Below are 22,293 nucleotides of genomic sequence, written 5' to 3'. Positions count from 1 at the left end.
TTTAGACCGCCCGGCGGGAGGGGGTGTCTAGGTTAGTGTCTCTCATCATAGGACATCTACGTTTATTTGGGGATTAATTTAAGAACAATTGTCTTGTTTATTTTCATTTTTAGCCAAGAGATGTTGAGCTCCTGTCGTGGGAAACACTGGAAGCACACAGCGGCGGAGGATTAGTTTGTGGATTATTATGGTCACAAAAGCCGAATTTTCCGCCACTTGTGTTTTATCATTTTTTTGCTTTATCAGACAGATAGATACTTTATTCACCCTGCATTCATTTTCATTCATTTACCGCAGCTCACATAAAATGAAATAGAAAAAAAAAACGACAAAATGCAATTAAACTAAAAAATTAACAAAAAATATATTGGGGTTTTTTTTTTAAATCTTCGCATCACTTAATACAGATAATGCGGATCTGAAGCGTGACTTCAAGTGCGTTTTGATCATAGATAATCCGTCAAAATAACTTCATGGTCACGTCAAAAACAATCTGGTCCAATCCACTTTATTTCTGACGCAACTAATCACAGTTCCGTCCCCGGAGGAGACGGTATGAATGGGGTTTGGGACTCCGCCGGGCACCGACTGAAGCACCGGGGCTGAGCTACAAGCCCGCTCGCTCCCCGACCCTCTGTTAGCGGTGGGGGGGGGGGGGATGACATCCGGTCCCTTCGCGGCTCTTCCCGCAGAACCGGAGCCGGAGCCGGAGCGGAGCGCTGTCGGCCGCCGCTTAATCCGCTCCCACACCCCCCATGTCCCGGTTAGCTGCGACCTATTTCCCGGTCTCTTGTCTCCCGCCACAGAGTGAGGGGGATCAGGAGGGGTTTTGACGGGGAAACAAGCGAAGCAGTTGGTTCCAGTTGTGCGGTGGTGGATCATGGCGGACCGGACCGCACCACGCTACCGGCTCAGGCTGGAGTGGGTGTACGGCTACCGGGGCCACCAGTGCCGCAACAACCTGTACTACACCGCCGGCAAGGAGGTGGTGTACTTCGTGGCCGGGGTCGGCGTGGTGTACAACACCCGGGAGCACAGCCAGAGGTTCTACCTGGGCCACAGCGACGATATCATCAGGTAGGACCCGCACGCACGATACTCACATACCGCGATATGTTTGGACGAATACCGCTATACCGATATTATAACGATATTGACGATAGTTTTTCATTATTGGCGCTTTCAGAATATATGTTCATTCATAAACTTGAACTTGAGATAAAACAACCAGCAACCGTTAGAATAGTCTAGAAAGTTCAACAAGTTAGAGAGTTCAGAAAATGTAAATCTTGGGATGCACCCGAATGTGAAATTTTCGATGTTTAAAATAACAATTTTGCAGATTGCGGATACAAATGTTTTCCGAGTTTCCATGAACGCAGCATCACTTCCGACCAGGAATTACAGTTTTCAGAGTTCCCATGAATGCAGCACCACTTCCTGCTTTGAGAGCTTCAGAGAGCCCTTTCCACATCTCGTCAATGGTGTCATTCTCTCGGGATGAAAAAAAAAAATAAAAATGCGAAAAAGGGTCGCTAAATATACATTGGCAGCTGTTATAACCGAATAACATAAACGTGTTTTAAAAGTGTAGTATCCAATCGGCTTGGGCGATATCCAAAATGTTATATCGTGACGCAGTCACTCAAATATCGTGATACACAATATTATCATCATTGTTGACCGGGGGACAGTCACAGAGAAAATGTCCCCATTACGCACGGGTTCGTTCCATACCGTTCTGTTTCTGTTTTGCTGTGGCGATACCGGGCAGCCCATCATTAGCCATTAGAAAAAAATGCCCTTCGCCACAGCAGAAGTGGACGTCGCATGGTGACGCGAGAGACCGCTGATATGCAGAACATCGACGGTGCAGTCAGAGCTGCAACCTAATCACCATCCGCGGCACGCGTGCCCCCACGTCCAAATCCTCCGTCTGCTTCCTCGCTGTTGCGCGCATACATCCACATGCTGTACCTCCTCTCTGTGTGCGCAAGTGAATGAGCTCCGTCCGTCTATCCGTGGGACCACGGGGGGCGACGGACGGACGGACGGAGGGGAGGGGTGATATTTCGATACTGTCAAAATATTCGCATATGGTGGCCAATATTGTGATATTTGATCTTATCGAATATCGGCCCAAGCCTAGTATCCAGTGAATTTAATGAATGAATGAATAATCTTTTATTTCTGTGTCGTGCCACAGAAGTGGTCCATTCCACGTGGGATTACAAGACACCATTATATAAAAAACAAAAGCCTGTGGGCAGGTGCTGCTCAATGGACAAGTCCCACTGAGCAACGTCGTTTCACAACCCTGTGTACTGTATATCAGCACAAAGTTGTTTAGGGACTTCTGAGGCTGAAAAACGTTCGGGTCTGAACTTCACCCAGATGACAATCTCAAAGGGAAGATCCGTTTGAAAGCTTCTACTTTGCCGTTGTCTTCAGTAATTTTGGAGCTGCGTTATATCACTCTTTCCAGCTTAATCTTCCAGATGTTGTTGAGAGAGCCACGCCAAGCTGTTGAGCACAAGGTCAACACCGACTCAATAAGGGAAATGACTGATTCACATTCAGTCACCAGAGTGTTTCCACACACGCAGCCTTGACTGACGTTTGGCTCGGCTTCAACGACAGTTTGTTGTTTAAGATTTGTTGTTTTGGCTCTTATGGTGATGCGTTGAAGGTGTTGCTTGTCCGTACCATTTGATATGACCCCAATGGTAAAAATCCAAAGAATAATGTAGGAGTTGGGCTTTGTATCCATCAGTTTCCAAGTCATGAAATGGGGTGGATTGTACCGGAAAAATCACTGAATACTAATCTGACGGAGGACTTTCGGGTTTGCACGTGAGAGCGAACAAGGTGGCGCAGTGTCAGGATGGTATTATCAACCCAAGGGTTTTGTTGGAAAGCAAACCAAAGAGGATCCATGGTACTACAGACACACTCAGAAAATCACAGCGGTTTCATGATAAGAGGTTTCCTGAACACGTTCCTGAACATAAGTCATTAGGCTGAGTTGTACAGGTACAAATGCAACACTTTTTTTGTCACTGTGTTCGTCACATTTGTAAAAATTACTGTGAAAGTTGTTGAGAGGCAAACTGTCTTCCTCCGTCGTACTGCCTTCATGAAATGCTTCATGAAACTTTTCCCTTCCACATCCCTTTTTCCTCTTTCATTTGTTTGTTGAGTTGAGCCAGAATGAGTATTGACTCTGATGACTGGAAACACATTTTATTTGCATTTAATGTTCTTTTATGGTCCCTTTTTATCCAATGTTTGATGAGTTCCTGACTTCAGTTTCCTCACAGATGTTACAGTTATGTAACATCATGTAACAATATCTGATCTCATTAAATCTCACGGCACAAAGATAAAATAGGTAATAGTAGTAGTACTGCTCAGTCTTATCAGTGGGTATGTAGATGCTGGCTGATATGGGCAGTGGAATATGTATGAAATGTTTATCCATATGAAATGTACATCACTTAGCCTAACTTATCCCCAGGGAAGTCCATCTGCTGCACAGTATGGAACGTACTATAATCGTAAGCAAATACCATTAACGTTGTGGAAATAAATCAGGCTCAATCTGGTTATATATGTTATCTGCCGGAAATATGTAAATGACCAACGTAGAAAGAATGGCTGAAATCATCTCTCGTAACACCTGCACCAGCAAAATAACTAATTCAAGCATAGTTGAAAATCCAGAGAATATGACTTTGAATGCGGAACTATTTGATTTGACTTTATGAAACGACTATGTGTGTGGCCACAATATGGTGATTAAGGAGCCGTCACGTTTCTACGTTTGTTTGAATGTGCACAAAAAAATAAAAATGGTGAACGGGAAGAAGACGGCAGAGGAGGTGTGTGGAAAATATTTCCAGAAGCGTTCCTCCTCCTCCTCCTCCTCCTCCTCCCCCTGCTGCTGCTGCTGCTCTGTAGCTTGGTGGCGTGCACGGCAGGAATGAAGCTGCTGTCGGGTGGGAAGGCATCAAAGTGTTTAAAATCTGATTGAAGAGCTCCATGAAGAGGTGTTTCCACGGTTGGTGGTTAGATTCCTGCAGAGGCAGTTAGCAGTGCAGAGTGGACTGGAGGTCTGGGTCCAACTGTGGTGCCTTAGCTGGAACTATATGGTAAATGAAAGGGTAATATCAGGCTCAAACCCCTATTTTTTATCTGTATATATATATATATATATATATATATATATATATAGACCTTATGGTGAGGAATTTCAGTTCATATCTTCTTATTGCAGATGCAGGTTACTACTGCTGCAATCCGTTTCAGGTGACTGATTTCCCTTTTTAAATGGTAATTCGTAACACACATTTGATGGTTCCTTCTCATTGGTGTAACCTGATTCCATTTGGATTGATTATATAAAAAACAAACACTTTAAAACGCATTGATAGTTCCTTTAATTTTTGTCAGTTATTTCATTTTGCTGTATTTTGTATATAATATACGGCAAAATTAAGTCAATTTGACAAAAAAATGTGTGTTGAAATGTGTTGACCTTTCGCAAAAGACCCAAAAACTGGGACATTATTTAAAAGCTAGAAATGTGAGCTACGATCAGGAAAATGGTCAGAGGTGAAAATATGTGTGCTGACGAGTAAACGGGCTAAAACCCAAATCTGGCACTGGTAAGGTTCTTTTAATTCTGGGGGAAAAAAACATGTTTATGGGCAAGGACCAGTCACTCCAAGTGCTCATTGATCTGACGTGTTATATCCGAGAAGGAGGAGGAGGAGGAGGAGCGGCGGCGGTGGCGGCAGGTGGTTTCACATTTTAGTCCAAGCAGAAGCTTGCATTGTTTCCACAATGTCCTGCAGGTTTATACGACACTCACAGAGCGTCTCAACCCATTTCATTCCAGCCGCTTCTGGTGAAAGCTTTTTGAACTGTATCCACTTACATTTCACCCTCCCCTGTCTCAACCCTCTTATTGCTGCGCTCCTGGTTGATGGATTAGGTCTGAAATAGCAGAGGCCGTATTGATGCATTGAGTGCGAGGAGTTTTTCCTGTGGAGTTTTCTGTGTATCAATAAAAGATGTTTACACTGTTGATTCGATTTAACACTACGATACATGAACAGAAAATAGTTATATTCTAATGATGAAAAACTGGTCTCTCCTATTATTATAAATGCGGGCACCAGATTGCACAGTGCATAACAACTCTGACGGCAAAGAAAGGCAATATTTAATTTGGCAGGACAATTCCTTCTTTTACAGACGCGGTTGAAACCTGTTTCGCTTTTCACATGTGGGAACCAGTTACTGACAGCATGGCTACCCATAGTCATAGATCTTATCCCCATCACCAGGCATCGTATTGGAGAATATCCCGCACACAAAAAGCTGATACCAAAAATCAGATTTATCATATCTAATATTAGAGAAAACAACTCGATTGTATGGGGTTTTTTTTGGCACACAGAAGCATGTTGAAGTCTCTAATACAGAAAATGCATCCGAACGACCCCTAACTAAGTCAATACTCTCCATAAAAATGCATCGGCCGACTCTTTACGTTTGGGACCGGGAGTTGCAGCCATCCTCAGAAACGATGCTGGGACAAATCAAACTGTGTGTGACCGCCGTGGCTTCATCGCTGAAGAGTAAACTCGGCCGTGAAGACGTTTCCACAGGCACCAGTGAGCGGGTAGATCGGTGTCCGGTTCAGTTGAGCTGAGGATAAGCAGGAGGATGACTTTGTGGAACAAAACAAATTAGTAATAGAATTAGGTTGGCAGCGATGTTCTATATGCCGCATGTCTTGATAAATTACATTTAAACACACATGCACGAACACAAGCGCGCGCGCACACACACACACACACACACACACTATCAAACCCTGTCTTCTGGTTCTTTGTTTTCAAAGACAATCTCCAGACCCATTTGTGCACCCACACACAAACAGTACAGTGTGTGCACAGTACAGTGATTGATTATATTTATAATTACTTATTATTATTTTGCTTAGGTTGTTGAGATGGCATAAGGGGTACACAACCTGATAGACTCCCCGTCTCTTATCTTTGCCTCTTTCCCTTCTCTTTGTCTGTCCTTTTCCTGTCATCTTTTTAGCCTCTCCTCTTTTCATTGTCTCCTTTTCTTTCTTACTGTCTCCTGTGCATTGCCCGGCTCTTCTTTTCCTCTGCCCCTTTTTGTGACATTTATCTTCCTCCCTCTCTCTCTCCATTCCCCGTTGCTGCCTGCAGGCGAAAACCAGCCCGTCCAAAGCAAGCGCATCTGTCACCGACACACATGCACCCACTCCAATTCACGAAAGTGTGTGTGTGTGTGTGTGTGTGTGTGTGTGTGTGTGTGTGTGTGTGTGCGTGCGTGCGTGCGTGCGTGCGTGCGTGCGTGCGTGCGTGCGTGCGTGCGTGCGTGCGTGCGTGCGTGCGTGCGTGCGTGCGTGCGTGCGTGCGTGCGTGCGTGCTCCAGCGGTGGACGTGTCTGGTGAACTATCAGAGCAGAACCACCTTCTACACACTGAACAGAAGAACTGAGTTCTCTTGAACCTAGTGTTTCTTAGAAACAGGGGAGGGGTGTGATTTGTGTTTTAATTTAGACAAGAAAGGAGTTAAATGTCGTTTTAGCCAAGTATGGAATATGGGATAAAATTGAATATGAATGGAAATATTTGCACAAACCTCTTCTCCTGATGTGGACATAAAAGGAATATTTAATTATATCTCATTCAGTTTAGTTGGAGTAAACTTCAGTTGGTTTAGCAAATATAAACAGTAGCTTAGAAGGAGGAAAAAAATCTAGAGATGGCTTCAGCAGAACATTTCATAGAAACATGCATGACAGGAGCTCTGGATTTGATGTGTTGTCCGCGCTCCACTGAAGCACCCTGTCTTGTTAAACATGTTTGTGATGGTGACATTAGTTAAACATTAGTTAAAGTCCAGTAGAATCCATGCGTCCGTCCATCAATGTTCCAGTTCGGGCTTTCAGCGCAGCTGCAGGGTTTGTCAGGATGGCCGAGCACAAGAAGTTCATGATCAACCTGTAGATTAACTCTCCTGTTTGTTTGTATGTATTGTACGTGTAGTAGTTACATATAGTCGCCTAAGCCTTTTTGGGTGCCCTTAAGCACGCTTGTTAGTCTGCATTTGTATGTAGGCTATGTGCGTGTGTGTGTGTGTGTTTGTGTGTCCGTGTTTGTGTGTGTGTGTGTGTGTCCGCACGCGCAAGTCCTCTCCCTGGAGCGGGACTGATCAGTTGATGCGTACACTATCTCTTTTTCATGGCGCGGGTACTGGCTAACTTGCCAAGCTGATGAAGGAGAAGCTGAACGTGACCGGCGGCCTTTCCTTCTATGCATCTCCTCAGCGGGTCATTGCAAGACATGGGATGATCTGTGACGCGTGAACGGTCTGCAGAACCATGCTGCCAGGAATTGCTCCGGGCTGAAAAAAAGTACTTTTGAACTCAAGTTAGGATTCAGCTCAAGCAAACTACACTTTGATCATTATTTCTCTTTTCTCAAACAGGGCTTGCCAATGTGTGTATTGGCTCCAGACGCAGGGGTAGAGGTCGGTTCACTCTCAGGGTTAGAGGTTCTATTCCCTGTGTAATATAATCGGTTGCAAATTGGTTATTAATATTGCCACGGTTAGAGATTCTGTTATCGATGTAACTCAGTGGGTAGCGCAAGATACTAACTGGCACTACAAGCGTTAGGGGTTCTATTGCCTTTTTGAAGGGAAGGTTGAGAACTGCACATCAAAACGTAGTGTTGTTGTTATAGTGCCAATAACACTGAAATGTTGTGCATGATGTGAAACGCTACCGATATACCGCAGGGCACTCTGGATGAAAGATCCATCAATTCCAGATGCAGTAATTACTTTAATATGTCTGCATCTTGTGTTAGAGAAGAGCCAAGCCCGGAAATCTTGACGTCATCGCTTGCAGCTAGTTACTTCATGGCTAATCAATAAGACATTGTATTATGTTGAGTTGCAGCAAGATCTTTTATACCCCATCAAGCGTCATTTTCCGATTGCTTCTGTGGCAGAAAATGTCTCCCAGACAATTTTGTCACAGTGTGAGTGGAGCCGCTTCCCCATCACACGCAACGGTTTCCTCTAGTTGGGAGAGACTTGCGGGGAGCAAAGTTCCAAACGATCAACGGTCACAAACCAAGGCCAACACATGGAGTGTGCTTGGTCACACAGATGTGAGCCAGTGCACATGCACACTGAAATTAATAGGCAGCCATATCGGCGTATCCAGTTCAGCCAGTTATCCTAATACACCAATGGCAATTGAAGTCCTGTGCCTTCCCAATTTTAGCTTCGAGCCCTGCTGGCTACAGCCCCAGAACCCCAGTGAGGCTATGGAGTATGCAGGATAGGACATGAGAAGTCACAGTAGTGCTGGGTCGTGATCTATCTTACTGCCGAGTGCCAACATGCAACTCTGTACTTTACTCCTCCCAAGTAAGTAATAACATATAAAAAATATATACATAACTAACATTGACTGTTCATAGAAGGGCTGAACGATTTGGGAAAATAATTGAATTGCGATTTTTTTAGACCAATATTGCGATTGTGATTTAGTATGTGATTCTTTTCCTTATCTTGTGTATTATTCACTAAACACAAGCAATAAATCATTCTATACTATGACCAACACAACATTGGATACAGTCAACATATAAACTGTTCTTTCCTGTAGGCCAGTCCTACTTGTCATGTTGAAATTAGATTGATTGATACATGAATTGATATGAATCACATATCATTATTTAACTATTGAATTGTAAAAATAAAAACCTTCAATCACAGTAAAGCATTAACTCATTGATTTCACTTAAGCCTTCTAATGGTTCGAATCTGAAATTGAACATTCGAAAAATATGCAGTGTTTCAGCAGAAATTTATTATTGTTCATAAAAATGTTGCATGCATACATCCACGTGTGCTCACGGTCACAGAGAAAGTGCTCCTATTACGCATGGTGTCATTTTTAATAGGAGATACTGTTGTATGCAAAACGCAGGCACCGCAGGCATGCGCTTCTTCGGTACCATGAAAGCGGGAGACAGATACGCAAATATCACCCTGAAGGCTCCCTCTCCACCCACCCACTTCGCTATGGTGCGCTAGGCGGCCACCTATATCGCCTATAGGAAGAGCCGGCCTTGGATGGGCAGCCTATTGGTTAGATTGTGTAACAATAAAAAAAAAGTATATATATATATATATATATATATATTTATCGCAGACTTTGCCATTTGAAAATTGCGTATATATTAAATTGCAATGTCAGTTTGAATTTGGTTAATCGTTCAGCCCTAGTTCATAGTGTTTCATGTTCAGAGTCATATTGTTTACACTTTTATAATACACTGTTAATGCTACCGGTGCTCAGCACAGAGGAAGAGACAGAAGATAAGGAGCCGTGCAATTTCTGTCAGTCTTGAGTCAAAACAGACTGGTAAATTGATTATTAGTGCATGAGGTCGTTATTTCATTTTGAATCAGTAACTAGGAGTTAGTCTTGACATGAGTCGTGGGAGAAAAAAGTCAACGCTGTATGACATAGGATTGAGGTGCGCTGTTTTACCCATAGTATCAGTGTATTTATTTTATTTTTGGTCATCTGGTCTCATCATTGTATAATTCCCAAAATTGGCAAGTGACCAATCAATGTGGTCGACCCCACTGGCAAATGAATAAGAGCATGGTGTGGGACACTGCACGTGTAACTATGGATAATTACATCGTCTTAGTAGGCGGCGGTGTCCGATCGCAAGACCTGGTTCATGAGTCTCTGAAAGGTGGGGCCCCGAACAACCTGAATGGAAGCACACAAAATTGGTCAAGACCTTGTGAAGTGGAGAAAGACCATTTTTTCCTTGGACTCTGGAGACAAGGGAATCTACCACACGAATGGAGCAAGTGCAAGAGCTCATAAAGTTCCGGAAGTGCCCTGATCACTCAGGATTTCCTTCGGAATCCCGACTTAGGAAATGACCTGAAAGAGTGCCTGAACCACACTTTTGGCTGTAATACTGCGCAACGGCACCGCCTTGGGGTTCTGGGTGGCATAGTCCACTAAGAATAGCACAAACTGGTACCCCTGAGCAATGGCCGATGAGGTCTATACCGAGTCTTTCGAGCGGGTGAGAGGCCTCAGCGGCGCAGTTGGTATTGCCAGAGGGTTGGGTATCTGGCACTCAGGACAAGTACCGCACCACTTACGCACATCTGTCCAAATGCCTGGCCGATAGAACTGGGCCATTAACCACTGATGTGTTTTCCCTTGCCCGAGGTGACCAACCATGGGGTTGTAGTGAGCTGCCTGGAAGAGCATTTCCGGCGACTTTTTGCAACAAACAACTGGGTTATCTCCTCTCCTGATTGAGTGTCACGGCTCACTTGGTACAACCTGTCCCTAATCACTGAAAAATACAGGTGCGTGAGTGCAGCATCCGGGCGCACTAATTCGCCATCGATTCGCTACTCGCTCAAAGGCCATGTGTAGAGTATCGTCCTGCGTCTTCTTCAACTGAAAGTCATCCGTGGAGGAGTCAAAGGGGACCAGGGAAGATCCCAGTTGTGACCGCCCCACCCCTGTGGCCGCTAACCACCTTAACCTTATGCTTTTGCTCCTTAGGCAAGGCAAGGCAACTTTATTTATATAGCACATTTCATACAGGAGGCAGACTCAATGTGCTTCACATAAAAAAAAATGTTATACAATAAAACAGGATTTTAAAATAATTAAAATTAAAAATTAAAGAAATAAAAGAATGATAAAAAAATGTAAGAATCAAAGTAAGTCCTGTTTCGAGAGGTCCACCGTCGTTCCTGTCCCGAAGATCGCCTCTCCTGCTTGACTGAATGACTACTGTCCGGTGGCCCTCACCTTGGTGGTCATGAAGTGTTTCGAGAGGCTGATTAAGGATTATATCTACGCCTCCCTCCCCCGCACCTTGGATCCGTTGCAGTTTGCGTACCGGCAGAACAGATCCATGGATGCCGGGGTCTCCCAGGTACTGCACACCCCGCTCAGGCACCTGGATGGCCGGAAGGGGGCCTATGTGAGAATGCTGTTCATCGATTACAGTTCAGCTTTCAACACCATAGTCTCCAGGCACATTTAAGGGAGGTGAGAGGCACCCAAGTGTCACGTCAGACCATTCGAATCCGTTGGCATCAGCGTGGTCTGCCTGCCAGACGACCTGCAAGGGTACCTGACCACACCACCAGGCACAGGCATCATCGTCTTGCATGGGCCAGGGAGCATTTACGCTGGACGAGGGACCAGTGGGCCTCAGTGCTGTTCTCTGATCAAAGTCGATTCACGTTGAGCAGAAATGATGGCCGCCAACGATGTTGGAGACGTCAAGGAGAGCGCTATGCATCAGCTACTGTTGTCACCAGACGAGCCTTTGGTGTTGGTGGTGTTACAGTGTGGGCAGGTGTGTCTAATCAATACAGAACTGCCCTACACTTTGTGAATGTTACAGTGACAGCCCATACTACCTGAATAACATCATTAATCCAGTCATTGTGCCCCTGCATGAACAACACAGGCCTCATTTCATCTTCATGGACGACAATGCTCCAGCTCATCGAGGTGGCATCATTAGGGAACGGCTGCTGGAGACTGGGGTACCTCAAATGGAGTGGCCTGCACTTTCTTCAGACCTGAATCCCACAGAAAACCTATGGGATCAGCTGTGTGGCCGTGTAGAGGCTCGTAACTCTGTACCCCAGAACCTCAATGACCTGAGGGCCGCCCTTCAAGAAGAGTGGGGTGCCATGCCTCAGCAGACAATAAGTTGACTTGTGAACAGCATGAGACGTCGTTGTCAAGCTGTAATTGATGCTCAAGGGCATGACAAGTTATTGAGACTTTGACATTTTTTGTTGTGGTAAACCCACCACTGTTGTTGCCTTTTCTTTCAATAAATTGTTTGAGATGACGAAATCACCATTGCATGCTTCTACTTAAATGCCCTACTTTCATGATATAATATCACTGTAGCATGAACTTTTTACATTTTCCATAAATTCCACCCTAAAGCCAAATATCCCGAACTTTTTGTGTATGTATGAAAGTATGTATATGCATGTGACAAATAAACCTCTTGAATCTTGGAAATGAAATGTACTGCAAGGTTTGCAGTTTAGCAGAAAGCAATGGTGAACATAAACGTTTAATCTGGATTTAAAAGTAGTCAGTGTTGGAGCAAGTCTCAAATCTTCTGGAAGTTTATTCCAGCTATTCGTAACATAGTAACTAATTGCTGCTTCTCCATGTTTTGTTTAGACTCTGGGGACAGTTAACAGAGGGGTCTAGAGAGTTTATACTGCAAAAGCATTGCAGTGATATTATTTGGCCACAAACCATTTAATGATTTATAGGTAAGCAGCAGTATTTTGAAATCAATCAATGAGCCAATGCATGGATTTGAGAATTGGTGTAATGTGTTCACATTTTTTGGTCTTTGTTAAAACTCTAGCAGAAGCATTCTGAACAAGCTGTCGCTGCCTAACAGCCTTTTTAGGGAGACCTGAAAAGAGACCATTACAATAGTCTAACCTACTAGTAATAAAGGCATGAACATGTTTTTCTAAGTCTTGTTTGGACACGAGTCCTCTAAGTCTTGCTATGTTTTTAAGGTTATAGTAGGCTGATTGTGTGACCGTCTTCATGTGGTTGTTGAAATTTAGATCTGAATCCATAATAACACCAACACTTCTGGCTTGGTTTTTGGTTTTCAAAGACAGGGAGTCAAGGTGTGAGCTATTGTCCTTTTTATCCTTTCTTCTTTGGCGCCGAAAATAATTCTCAGTTTTGTCCTTATTTAGTTGAAGGAAATTCTGGCACATCCAGTAATTGACTTGCTTAATATACTAGCACAGCAGATCTATAGAACGATAGTCATTTGGCGATAGAGCTAGATTTGAAGTTGTAAATGACATACAGTAAAGCAATGTGGGACCACATTGAAATAGGCAATTCAAAAGTAGAAATATAACTCAAGCCACAGCAAAAACATTAAAGGAAGGACTAAAACAAAGAAACCTTCTCAAAGAGCTCTTGCAATACAATGTGAATTTTCACTCAAATGACTGACACTTTCCACCGTGCGAGTTCTTTGCCTGACAGCGGGGTGTGGAGAGCCCGGCAACGTTTTCAGGCTTTCATTAAGATGCGGGATAATAAATTATCTTTCCTGCATCCTCCTGCCAATCTTCCCTGCAGTGATGAATGTTCCCATGAACTGGTGGAGCACACCCACACACACACGCACGCGCACACACACACACACACACACACACACACACACACACACACACACACACACACACACACACTTACACTCATACACATATTCGGATGCAAACAAAGTTCTACACACATACACAGTCACTCACATGCACACATACACATTTAGACGCAAACAAAGATTGTGACGCAAGCGTCCCTTCCTACACACACATGTGCACACACATGTTGATCCATGCAGACTTCTTTGTGCACACAAGCCCTGCGGCCCTTTTGCCTTCAGTGTGATTCTTAGAACTGGATTAAAGCTTGTTAGAGAGACAGAGAGGGAAAAAGAGATACAGAGAGAGCGAGAGTGAGAGAGTGATAGATTTTCTCACCACATCCTTAAAAGAAGAGTGAACAAATGATACCCTGTTTGCCCATATCTGCTTCTTTTTAGTCTGGGTACACGGTTCATCCAACTTAAGGCCGATTCACACCAGTGAATCTTATGCCTCCTATACGCCAAAGGACTTACGACCGCTTAGCTTAGATTTCCAAATCCCAAAAAAAAAGTCTTTAACGCCGGGATCAGATGACACAAATTCAGCCCAATTTTGTCGTGGCCGGCAAATTTCATGCGTCACGTCGGGAACGTCGAACGGGCGTCTTTACCCTGCGTAGTGTTATATTATCGACGAACGCCCTAACGACACCCCGACGAAAAGTCAAGCATGTCAGAGTTTTTTTGTATTTTCCTTCCTAGTCCTATGACGCAGATGCTCTCTAGTGCACCTACCTGTAGGTCAACATGGCGATGGGAAAGAGGGATTCTGCTGTTGCATTGCACCCAGGGAGGTACGATGACGTCATTCCGCATAATAATAAGCCAAATGCTCCGGCTGCGTCTGGGGAGAGGGGGCTCTGTCCCGGCTCTGACGGTAAGAAGGGGAGGTGGAAGCCGAGACCGATTCGGATTGTTCGTCCGTTGCTGACACAGATTGTCCAAACTATCGCATCTACACTGGAACCGGCCCACAATCTCATCTACTTCCTTTGTTTTTTTTCTTTTTGCGACACAAGACCGCCAGCATCACACATAGCGCTTCTGTAGCCATGTTTGTTGACAGTGTCTTGACCCTCCCCCCGGACGACCTATGAACTCGCGAAACGATGATTGGTCAGCGTCATACTTGTAGCGTTGCCAGTCTCCCCACCAAGACGCGGCGAGAATTTATGGCATCTCCTAATCTGACTTGGTGACCATCGTGAAAGGCAAAAATAACGTGTAGTCTGATCAAGACATTTACAAGGACATCTCTGGTCCTAAACCTTATTTTTTAGATCATTGCGAGTCAGCCCGAGTGATTGGGCTGGTCTGGGTCACTGCTACTTGGAGGAGGAGGTGGAGCGGCTGCGGCTCCCCCGGGACTGGCCCTCTACCCCCCGGTAACAGGCGTGTGTGTCTGAGTGCACTTTGCACCGTCATGCTGTTCCTCCAATATCTGAACCGAACCAAAGGAAGTAAGAAACCGAGAAAGGGACAGACAGGGATATAGGTGTGGTTAAAGCGGTGACGCGGAATACCAGTTCCTATTCGTGCATTCTTTGAATTGCGCTTTACAGGTTATTATATTGCCTAAGACAAATCAGCGGTTGCCAATATATTCGCCCAAGGTGATGAATTTTGGGCATTATACGTTCAGTTTTGTTTTTTTCCCGAGGGATGGCGGCTTGGTGGTGGTACTTTGAAGATTGGGTGTGATCAGAGGTTTGGTTCAAAAAGTCTGAGAACCACTGACACTGAGGAAAAATCATCCCATAATTGGCGGCTTAGTCACACGAATGGGGGTGCGGGGTGACTCAGAAAGTCTCCCTGTTACGAACAGGGATTTCTTTGTGTTTCATTCATTTAGGAAACGGAAGAAAATAAATACATCTATAATAAAAAACACAGTTTTCTTTTCACACAGGGACGCGGATCGGAGATCGCTTCTGAACTTTTGATTGGGTGGCCAAGACGCACGTTTTGGGTCACCCCTACCCGCCGCCGCCGAGCTTGATTCAGGGGGCTGATCTGTCTTAGAACTACAGACAGGTAGACAGAGCAGGAACAGGAACAGGAAGAGACTCCAGCTGCACAGATCATTCACAAGACCAAGCTGGTAAATCAAATAAATCATATAACACATAAATTAATGTATAAAAAATACAATCTGGGACCATTGCTGAACTAACTGATCCTGATGTCTGTATATGCTATCCTAGTGTACATACATATACTGGAAATCCTCTATATGTTTCCATGGCGATAGTCGTATGCATATTGCGATGATAACCTTCATTAAACAGCAAATACAGTGGAAATTAAATGTGAACACACACACACAGATCTAACAGCAAAAGACGGATAATCTATTATTCATCTGGCTTTTGCAATATTCAAAAGAGAATGTTTGCTTATGGCAGTTAAATTAGTACGTTTCAAGTGTGTGTGTGTGTGGGGGGGGGGGGGGTGTGTGTTATCATTGCAAATGGAATTTCTCTGTTATTGCTTTCAGATGGGTGTTTTATTGAAGAATAATTCACCTTCTGCTGCCATTCTGTTTCCAGCTAAGACATTGTGTCTTCACCACAGTCCTCCAATCCATTTTTTAAATAAATATAATTCTCAATCTACATTGCTTCTACACATTTCTCTGGTTCACTCGTTTGCTGATGCACCTCACCTCGAATGTTTCGCTGCAATTGAAGTCAAATGAAGGCCCAAATAGTCTCGCCTAGTTTGTCTTCAGCTTTTTTTTTTTTTCATTTTGTTTGCTTGTTTTTTATTTGTCTCACTTACCACGCTGCTCGCCACAGAACTACCTGGAAATGTAAGGAACGCTTCTCTTTGGTCTCCAAACGAAGTGGTGGTCGTTTTGTTTTATCAACACAAAATATGCTCAGTGGGGGTGTTTGCGATTCTGTTGTTTTTTGTTGTTTTGAGATTTCAGCACATTTCAACAGCTTGAGGACCAGTCAGATGGAGACGCGTGGCCCACTTTGAGCCCTGGAGCAGAGTTTGGGAAACCATACACCAAACCAATTCTTTATTTCTGTCTATCATTCTCTCACTCTCTATTTCACTTCCTTTCTCACTCCCCCCTTTCTGTCTTTCACTCCCTCTCTTTTATGAGGTTATTGCTGCCTCTCACTGTGCGAGTACAAACACACACACAAAGCATCCTCGTAATGGAGTTCCTCTCGGCTATTTATAGAGCATGCACTGATTTCACTATACCCCCTAATAATAGACTAGATTGTGTGTGTGTGTGTGTGTGTGTGTGTGTGTGTGTGTGTGTGTGTGTGTTTGTGTGTGTGTGTGTGTGTGTGTGTGTGTGTGTGTGTGTGTGTGTGTGTGTGTGTGTGTGTGTGTGTGTGTGTGTGTGTGTGTGTGTGTGTGTGTGTGTGTGTGTGTGTGTGTGTGTTTGTCTGTGTGTGTGTGTGTGTGTGTCTGTGTGTCTGTGTCTGTGTGTGTGTGCGCCTGCGTGCGTGTGTGCGTGCGCATGGTGCCATTTTGACAGAACAGATGGTGGTTTGTCCCAAGGACATGGATGTGAGGAGAGAGGGGGGAGGAGAGAGGTGAGTTGAGGAGAGGAGCTGAGGGATGAGGTGAGGAGGAGTGAGGAGAGGAGAAAGGAGGTGAAGAGGAGATGAGGTGAGCCTAGAGGAGGAACAGAAAAGGCAGAAGAGTTAAATGTATAGTTTGGTGAGGTCCCGTACCGTTAGGACCGTACTGTATGATGACAAGTTATTATCTAATATTTAATATTAGAGCTTAATGAATGTATATAAGTGAAGTGAAGTATGTATGTGTATGAGGTATATAAGCAGCTTCAAATATAATATGTATGCTGTATATACAGTATATACTGTGTGTGTGTGTGTGTGTGTATGTATATATGCTTTTTTTTGGTTAAAATTCACTGAAATTCATAATAGCCATAGTAGTTCATAGTAGTTATTCACAGTAGTCATAGTATAAAGGTCTTTTATATCGCTCAGAACTAAAAGGATGTGTGTTGACAACCGATACCTGCAGCGGTGGCAGGGATGTGTGATCTTGGCTCTGCGGTTTGACCTTGTAGGCAAACATCCTTCTCAATAGCCCACTGCTTCTCTGTCCTCGGTGCGATGCAGTAGTCATGACAACCAGGCAGTCAGCTCATTGGATAGCTTGAGCAGAAGTGGTTTGAGAGTGTGTGTGTGTGTGTGTGTGTGTGTGTGTGTGTGTGTGTGTGTGTGTGTGTGTGTGTGTGTGTGTGTGTGTGTGTGTGTGTGTGTGTGGGGTGTGTGTGTGTGTGTGGGGGTGTGTGTGGGGGTGTGGGGGTGCGGTGGCGGGGTGTTCACAGACAGCTCCCCTGTGAGCAAGAAACCAAGGGCCAGCTTGAGGTAAATGACTCACGATTTTTGCTGCACCCTTTCATGTAATTTGTGCTTGAAATCCATATGCAATTAACTTTTATTCACTATTAATTTCTATTCACTGACACAACCAGCCAATTTAACCTTCTAGTCATATTTTAGGTATTATTTGATTTTACTTACTTGATTCCACTGGACTATTTAATTTTTAAGTAGTGCAGTGGAATGGTGAACTTTTTGCAATATGCAGCCCTGAACCAGCCAGGAATTGAAGAAATGCTCAATTCAATGAAGCTGAAACAGAAATACTGATTAATGAACACTGAACACATTTTGAAGGGATGCACTGCAACTCAAAATGAGGGAAATTGTATTTGGGCAACTATTACTCATGAAATAAATGGAGAAATTCCTTTAATATTCCTGCTGTAATCTGTACCTGTTGTTCAGCGGTGTTGTCATTTCCACTCAAAACCGACCCTGGAAAACTATGTGAACGTTTAAATACAGTAAATCCAGTGGAATGCACTTGTCGTATCGCCTCGCTTTATTGGGGCGATCCTTCCTTCAAAGTATCTGAGTACAGAAGGAAAGTGCCCGTTATGATGACGCAGGCCTGGCTGATAAATAACACGCCTGCATCTATTTGCGCATGTAGAATTCATATGAAAATACATTTTCTATTCGCACCACTTCTCACACACACACGCACACTTAGACAGGTACACAGTGTCTATGGCTATCACTATCTAGTTTTCAAAACGTTCAAAATTGATAAAGAATTATCTCCGGAAATGGCTTTACACTTGAAAACTGAAGCACTCACCTGCAAGCTCACCCACTCACCCACCCACCCACTCACTCACTCACTCACTCACTCAGTCACTCACTCACTCACTCAGCCACCTATTCAAACATGAGCTCTTTTTTTTACCCACTCATTACTGGAAATATAATCCTCTATGAATGTTCCACTGCCTTCAGTAAATCAAGCAGCCTAATGATGTACTGTAGTGAATCATTCCACTAAAAAGACACACACACACACAGTGTGTGTTGTGTTGTGGTGTGTCGTTTACGCGAATGCAACGCGCTTCTCGTGGTAGAGGATCAAAGTGTACAACATGGAGTTATGACGAGCGCTTACTAGATGTGAATAAATGAAGAAACACTGGTTTCTGTCTGAGCAAGCTGCCATTCAAGCCAGTGGCCATGGTCAAAGATGATTGGCTGCAAAGAATACACCTCACACCTGGAGCAAAAGTCAGAAATGTAATCAAACGATGCATTTAGCAAAACTTTGGGAGTATGGGAGAGAAGAGCACTTCTGTCTTCTTTGGTTTGTATTCGTTAAAATGCCTGACAGCTGTATTACTGTCTGAGAGAGATAGAAAAAGTCAAACTTTGGAGACATTCCCAAGGTTCTAGAATGTAGTTTGGACGTGCACACCCGCCCAATTTGCAATCCTTGCACATCCAGTGAACCAGTGAGCCATGCATCACAGCTCCATGCATTCTCATCTGCAATTTAAACATATCTGCTCACACCCAATTTCTGGCGCTTCCAAGATACTGCTTTCGATTTGATATCTCTTGCAAATGATGTACTTGCAGAAAAAAAGAACGGCAGTGGAAAGGCCAGTGTCAGAATGCATTAACGATGCCGTGAACGAGAACTATTCTTTATCGGATGCAGCAAGACATTGCAGCAAGCACAGGAGTTAAGGTAGAATAAACTTTGTTGGAATGCTTGCACCGAGTCAGGAATGGTACCACCAACCCCCAGAGTATTAGCTGCTGGCTGGGATCTCTATCTCTCTCTCCCTCCCTTGTGCTTTTTATGTCTCTCATCCATAGTCCTCACTCTTTTTATTCCGATTTTTATTGGAGAGAGAGAGAGCGAGAGAGAGACAGACAGACAGACCCATTAAGCCCTCAATGGAGTGTAGTGAAGATCCCGTGTTTGTGTGTGTGGATTGTGGATAATGATGCCATTAAGAAGCAGGTGTATTTATAGACATCTCATTGTGAACAAGAGCACTGACCCTTAGAGGAGAAAGGGGGGTAGGGGGGGGGGGGGGTTGAGAGGAAGAATATTAGAAAGGATTTTGGGGAAGTGGAAGTGGCGAGAGAGAGAAAAAGGACGGATTGAGAGAAAAAGTCAAATATATTTAAACAAACATGAGAGGGAAGAGTTTTGAGTGGAGATGTGTAAGAGAATGAATTAAAAAATAGAAAGAGAGATGGGGGAGGGGTAAAGACTGCGGGGGAGAATGAGTGAGAGGGGAGATAAGAGGAATTAAAAAGAAGAGAATTAGGGGCACAGCAAGAATAGAGATATAAGAGTGTGTGTGTGTGTGTGTGTGTGTGTGTGTGTGTGTGCGTGCGTGCGTGCGTGCGTGCGTGCGTGCGTGCGGGTGGGGTGGGCTGGGCTGGGCTGGGCTGTCGGGTGACTCCCCTCTAGGGAGCAGAAACGAGTCTGGAATACAAACGAGGCGGTTTGTGGCTCAAATGTTTTGAGTCCGTGGAATGTACGAGGGTGAGAAACACACTGGCAGGCCACCGCCCGGACGCCCTCGAGCAAGGCAGTTCGCAGCCGTCCCGCTCCTGAATTTGAAGCGATTAAAAGCGATTTTTTTTTTTCTGTAATCGATTGAAATCAGATGACTTCTTACAAGAAGAAGAGAGAAGAGGAAGAAGAGGAATCTTTAACTATCACACAACACACCACACTACAACACACACGCACACGCACACGGGGACCTGGTGACGAGTGTCCATCGCTGGTCAGACGATGTGTGCATGTTTTTGGTGGGGGTCCTTACTGACGTTAGGTGAAGGAAACCCCATGTGTGAAGGATTGTAAGAACTGCCGATCGCTGAGAATTTTTGGGCCCCAGGGATGGAATAGAACCAACATCTAATGCTATCCTGTCAAGTAAACAAGCCCTTGGGGGTCCCATACTGTTCAGGCGGCAGCTGCTGCTTTGCTTGTGCATACAAATTATCTCTGTTTGTGAAGGGTACGGGTATTATATTATGTATGAGTATGGATATTTTCTTGACCGTTCTTCTCTGACCTTTGGGCCGCTCGGCATTGCACTGACAAACCTGTTGGAGGATCCATCCCTGGCCGTGCTAAAAAAACTGACTGTTGGAAGCTTTTTTGCAATGTTATGCATTGACTAAATAAATCTTAGAAACCAAAATTTTATTTTGGTCTTGTTCACTTCAGAACAGGCGACTGCCACAATAAAAGTCTCCATTCCTCAGCGTGTAAATGCCTATTCGTGATGAAAGGTTCGGGTCCTTTTTGAGGCTTTGAGTCACGCAGTGATTCATTCAGTTTCTTTGACTCATTGTTTGCTGATTCAGTTGGTGTTACCGCGAAGGGGGGGAGGGCTTTCAGTGAATGACGAACGCGAGTCAGTGAATGGAATTCTCACGGGAATCATCTAATTCTGTCACGATTATTACGTTTTGTGGAATGCAAAGTGTGGACCCGTTGGATTCAATGTGAATCATTCCATTTCCGGTTTGCAACTCGGTTCGCTCACCTGCTCTCTAATTCTTTCTCTCGCTCGCCCACTCGCTTAATCGAACTTAAGGAGCTCAATCGGCACAGAGCTGGGCACAGCTTTTTTTTTTTTGTTTGTTTTTTTGTCTGCGAATCGATTCCAAGACTGAGTGAATGCCTGCGTGTCCAGCTGCAGGTACCGAACAAACAACTCTTTTGCCTGAGTGACTCCTGAGTCATTCAAAAGATTTGTTCGCCTTGAACTAATTCTTTGCGAGTCCTCCATCACTTGAGGCTCTTCCTGCACCTGACCCGAACCTCGCGCTGCCTGGCCTCGGCCGCTAATTCCGCAACGTCCATGTTTCTTACAGTGAATGCACTTCATCTTCTTGCAGAGGGACTTCACTTCTCTCTCTCTCTTCTCCTCTCCCTCCCTCCCTCCCTCCCCCTCTCCACAGTCTAGCGTTGCACCCAGAGCGCTCCCTCGTGGCTACAGGGCAGGTGGGGAAGGATCCATACGTGTGTGTGTGGGACACGTTCACGGTGAAAACGGTCTCTCTCCTCCGCGACGGGCACACGCACGGCATCGCCTGCCTGGCGTTCGGCTCCGATGGACAGGTGAGGGCACCGTGCACGCGCACAGAGCATCAATGGGAATGATCGATACATTCCTCGGAATTCTAGCTCCCTCCTGTATATCGGGGCTCAGGGACTTTCAACGTTTGATTCATATCATGTGAAGTTGTCGGGGTGGGGTATTACTGTAAGTTACTGTCCAGGGCTGGTTGGGGTAAATTTACACTATATCAATATCTTATCCTATCTTACTATATCTAACATCTTCTGAATTCATGAGGCTGGGTTGAAGAATCTCACTGAGCTTCATAACATTGAATTAGATGTAAAGTTTCGGACTAAAACTCATTTTTTTCAAATAAATCTTACTCTATTAGACTCAACTGGTCAGAAATTTGATGTCCGTTATGTCATACATACATTTCTACGACAAATTTGTGTATTTGATTAAATAAATATTCCACTGAAATATGCTAGTTGATCAGGTCCATCTGGCTGCCCCTACCTGTATT

General features: G+C 44.4%; 1 protein-coding gene across 1 annotated transcript in view; it reads left to right on the top strand.

Annotated features, from left to right (window-relative positions):
• Positions 1–880: 880 nt before the first annotated feature.
• LOC307242354 (echinoderm microtubule-associated protein-like 6) overlaps positions 881–22,293 on the top strand; it is a gene marked incomplete at both ends in the record, with an annotated part of 58,212 nt that continues 36,799 nt past the window's right edge. The window contains 2 exons of the mRNA XM_080016787.1: positions 881–1,077; positions 21,664–21,823. Of these exons, the coding sequence (XP_079872913.1) occupies positions 881–1,077; positions 21,664–21,823 (357 nt within the window). The remainder of the gene's footprint in view (positions 1,078–21,663; positions 21,824–22,293) is intronic.

This window comes from Zeus faber (genome assembly GCF_960531495.2).
Source record: "Zeus faber genome assembly, chromosome: 16".
Classification (NCBI taxonomy): domain Eukaryota; kingdom Metazoa; phylum Chordata; class Actinopteri; order Zeiformes; family Zeidae; genus Zeus; species Zeus faber.
This window is presented reverse-complemented; position numbering and strand designations above follow the sequence as displayed.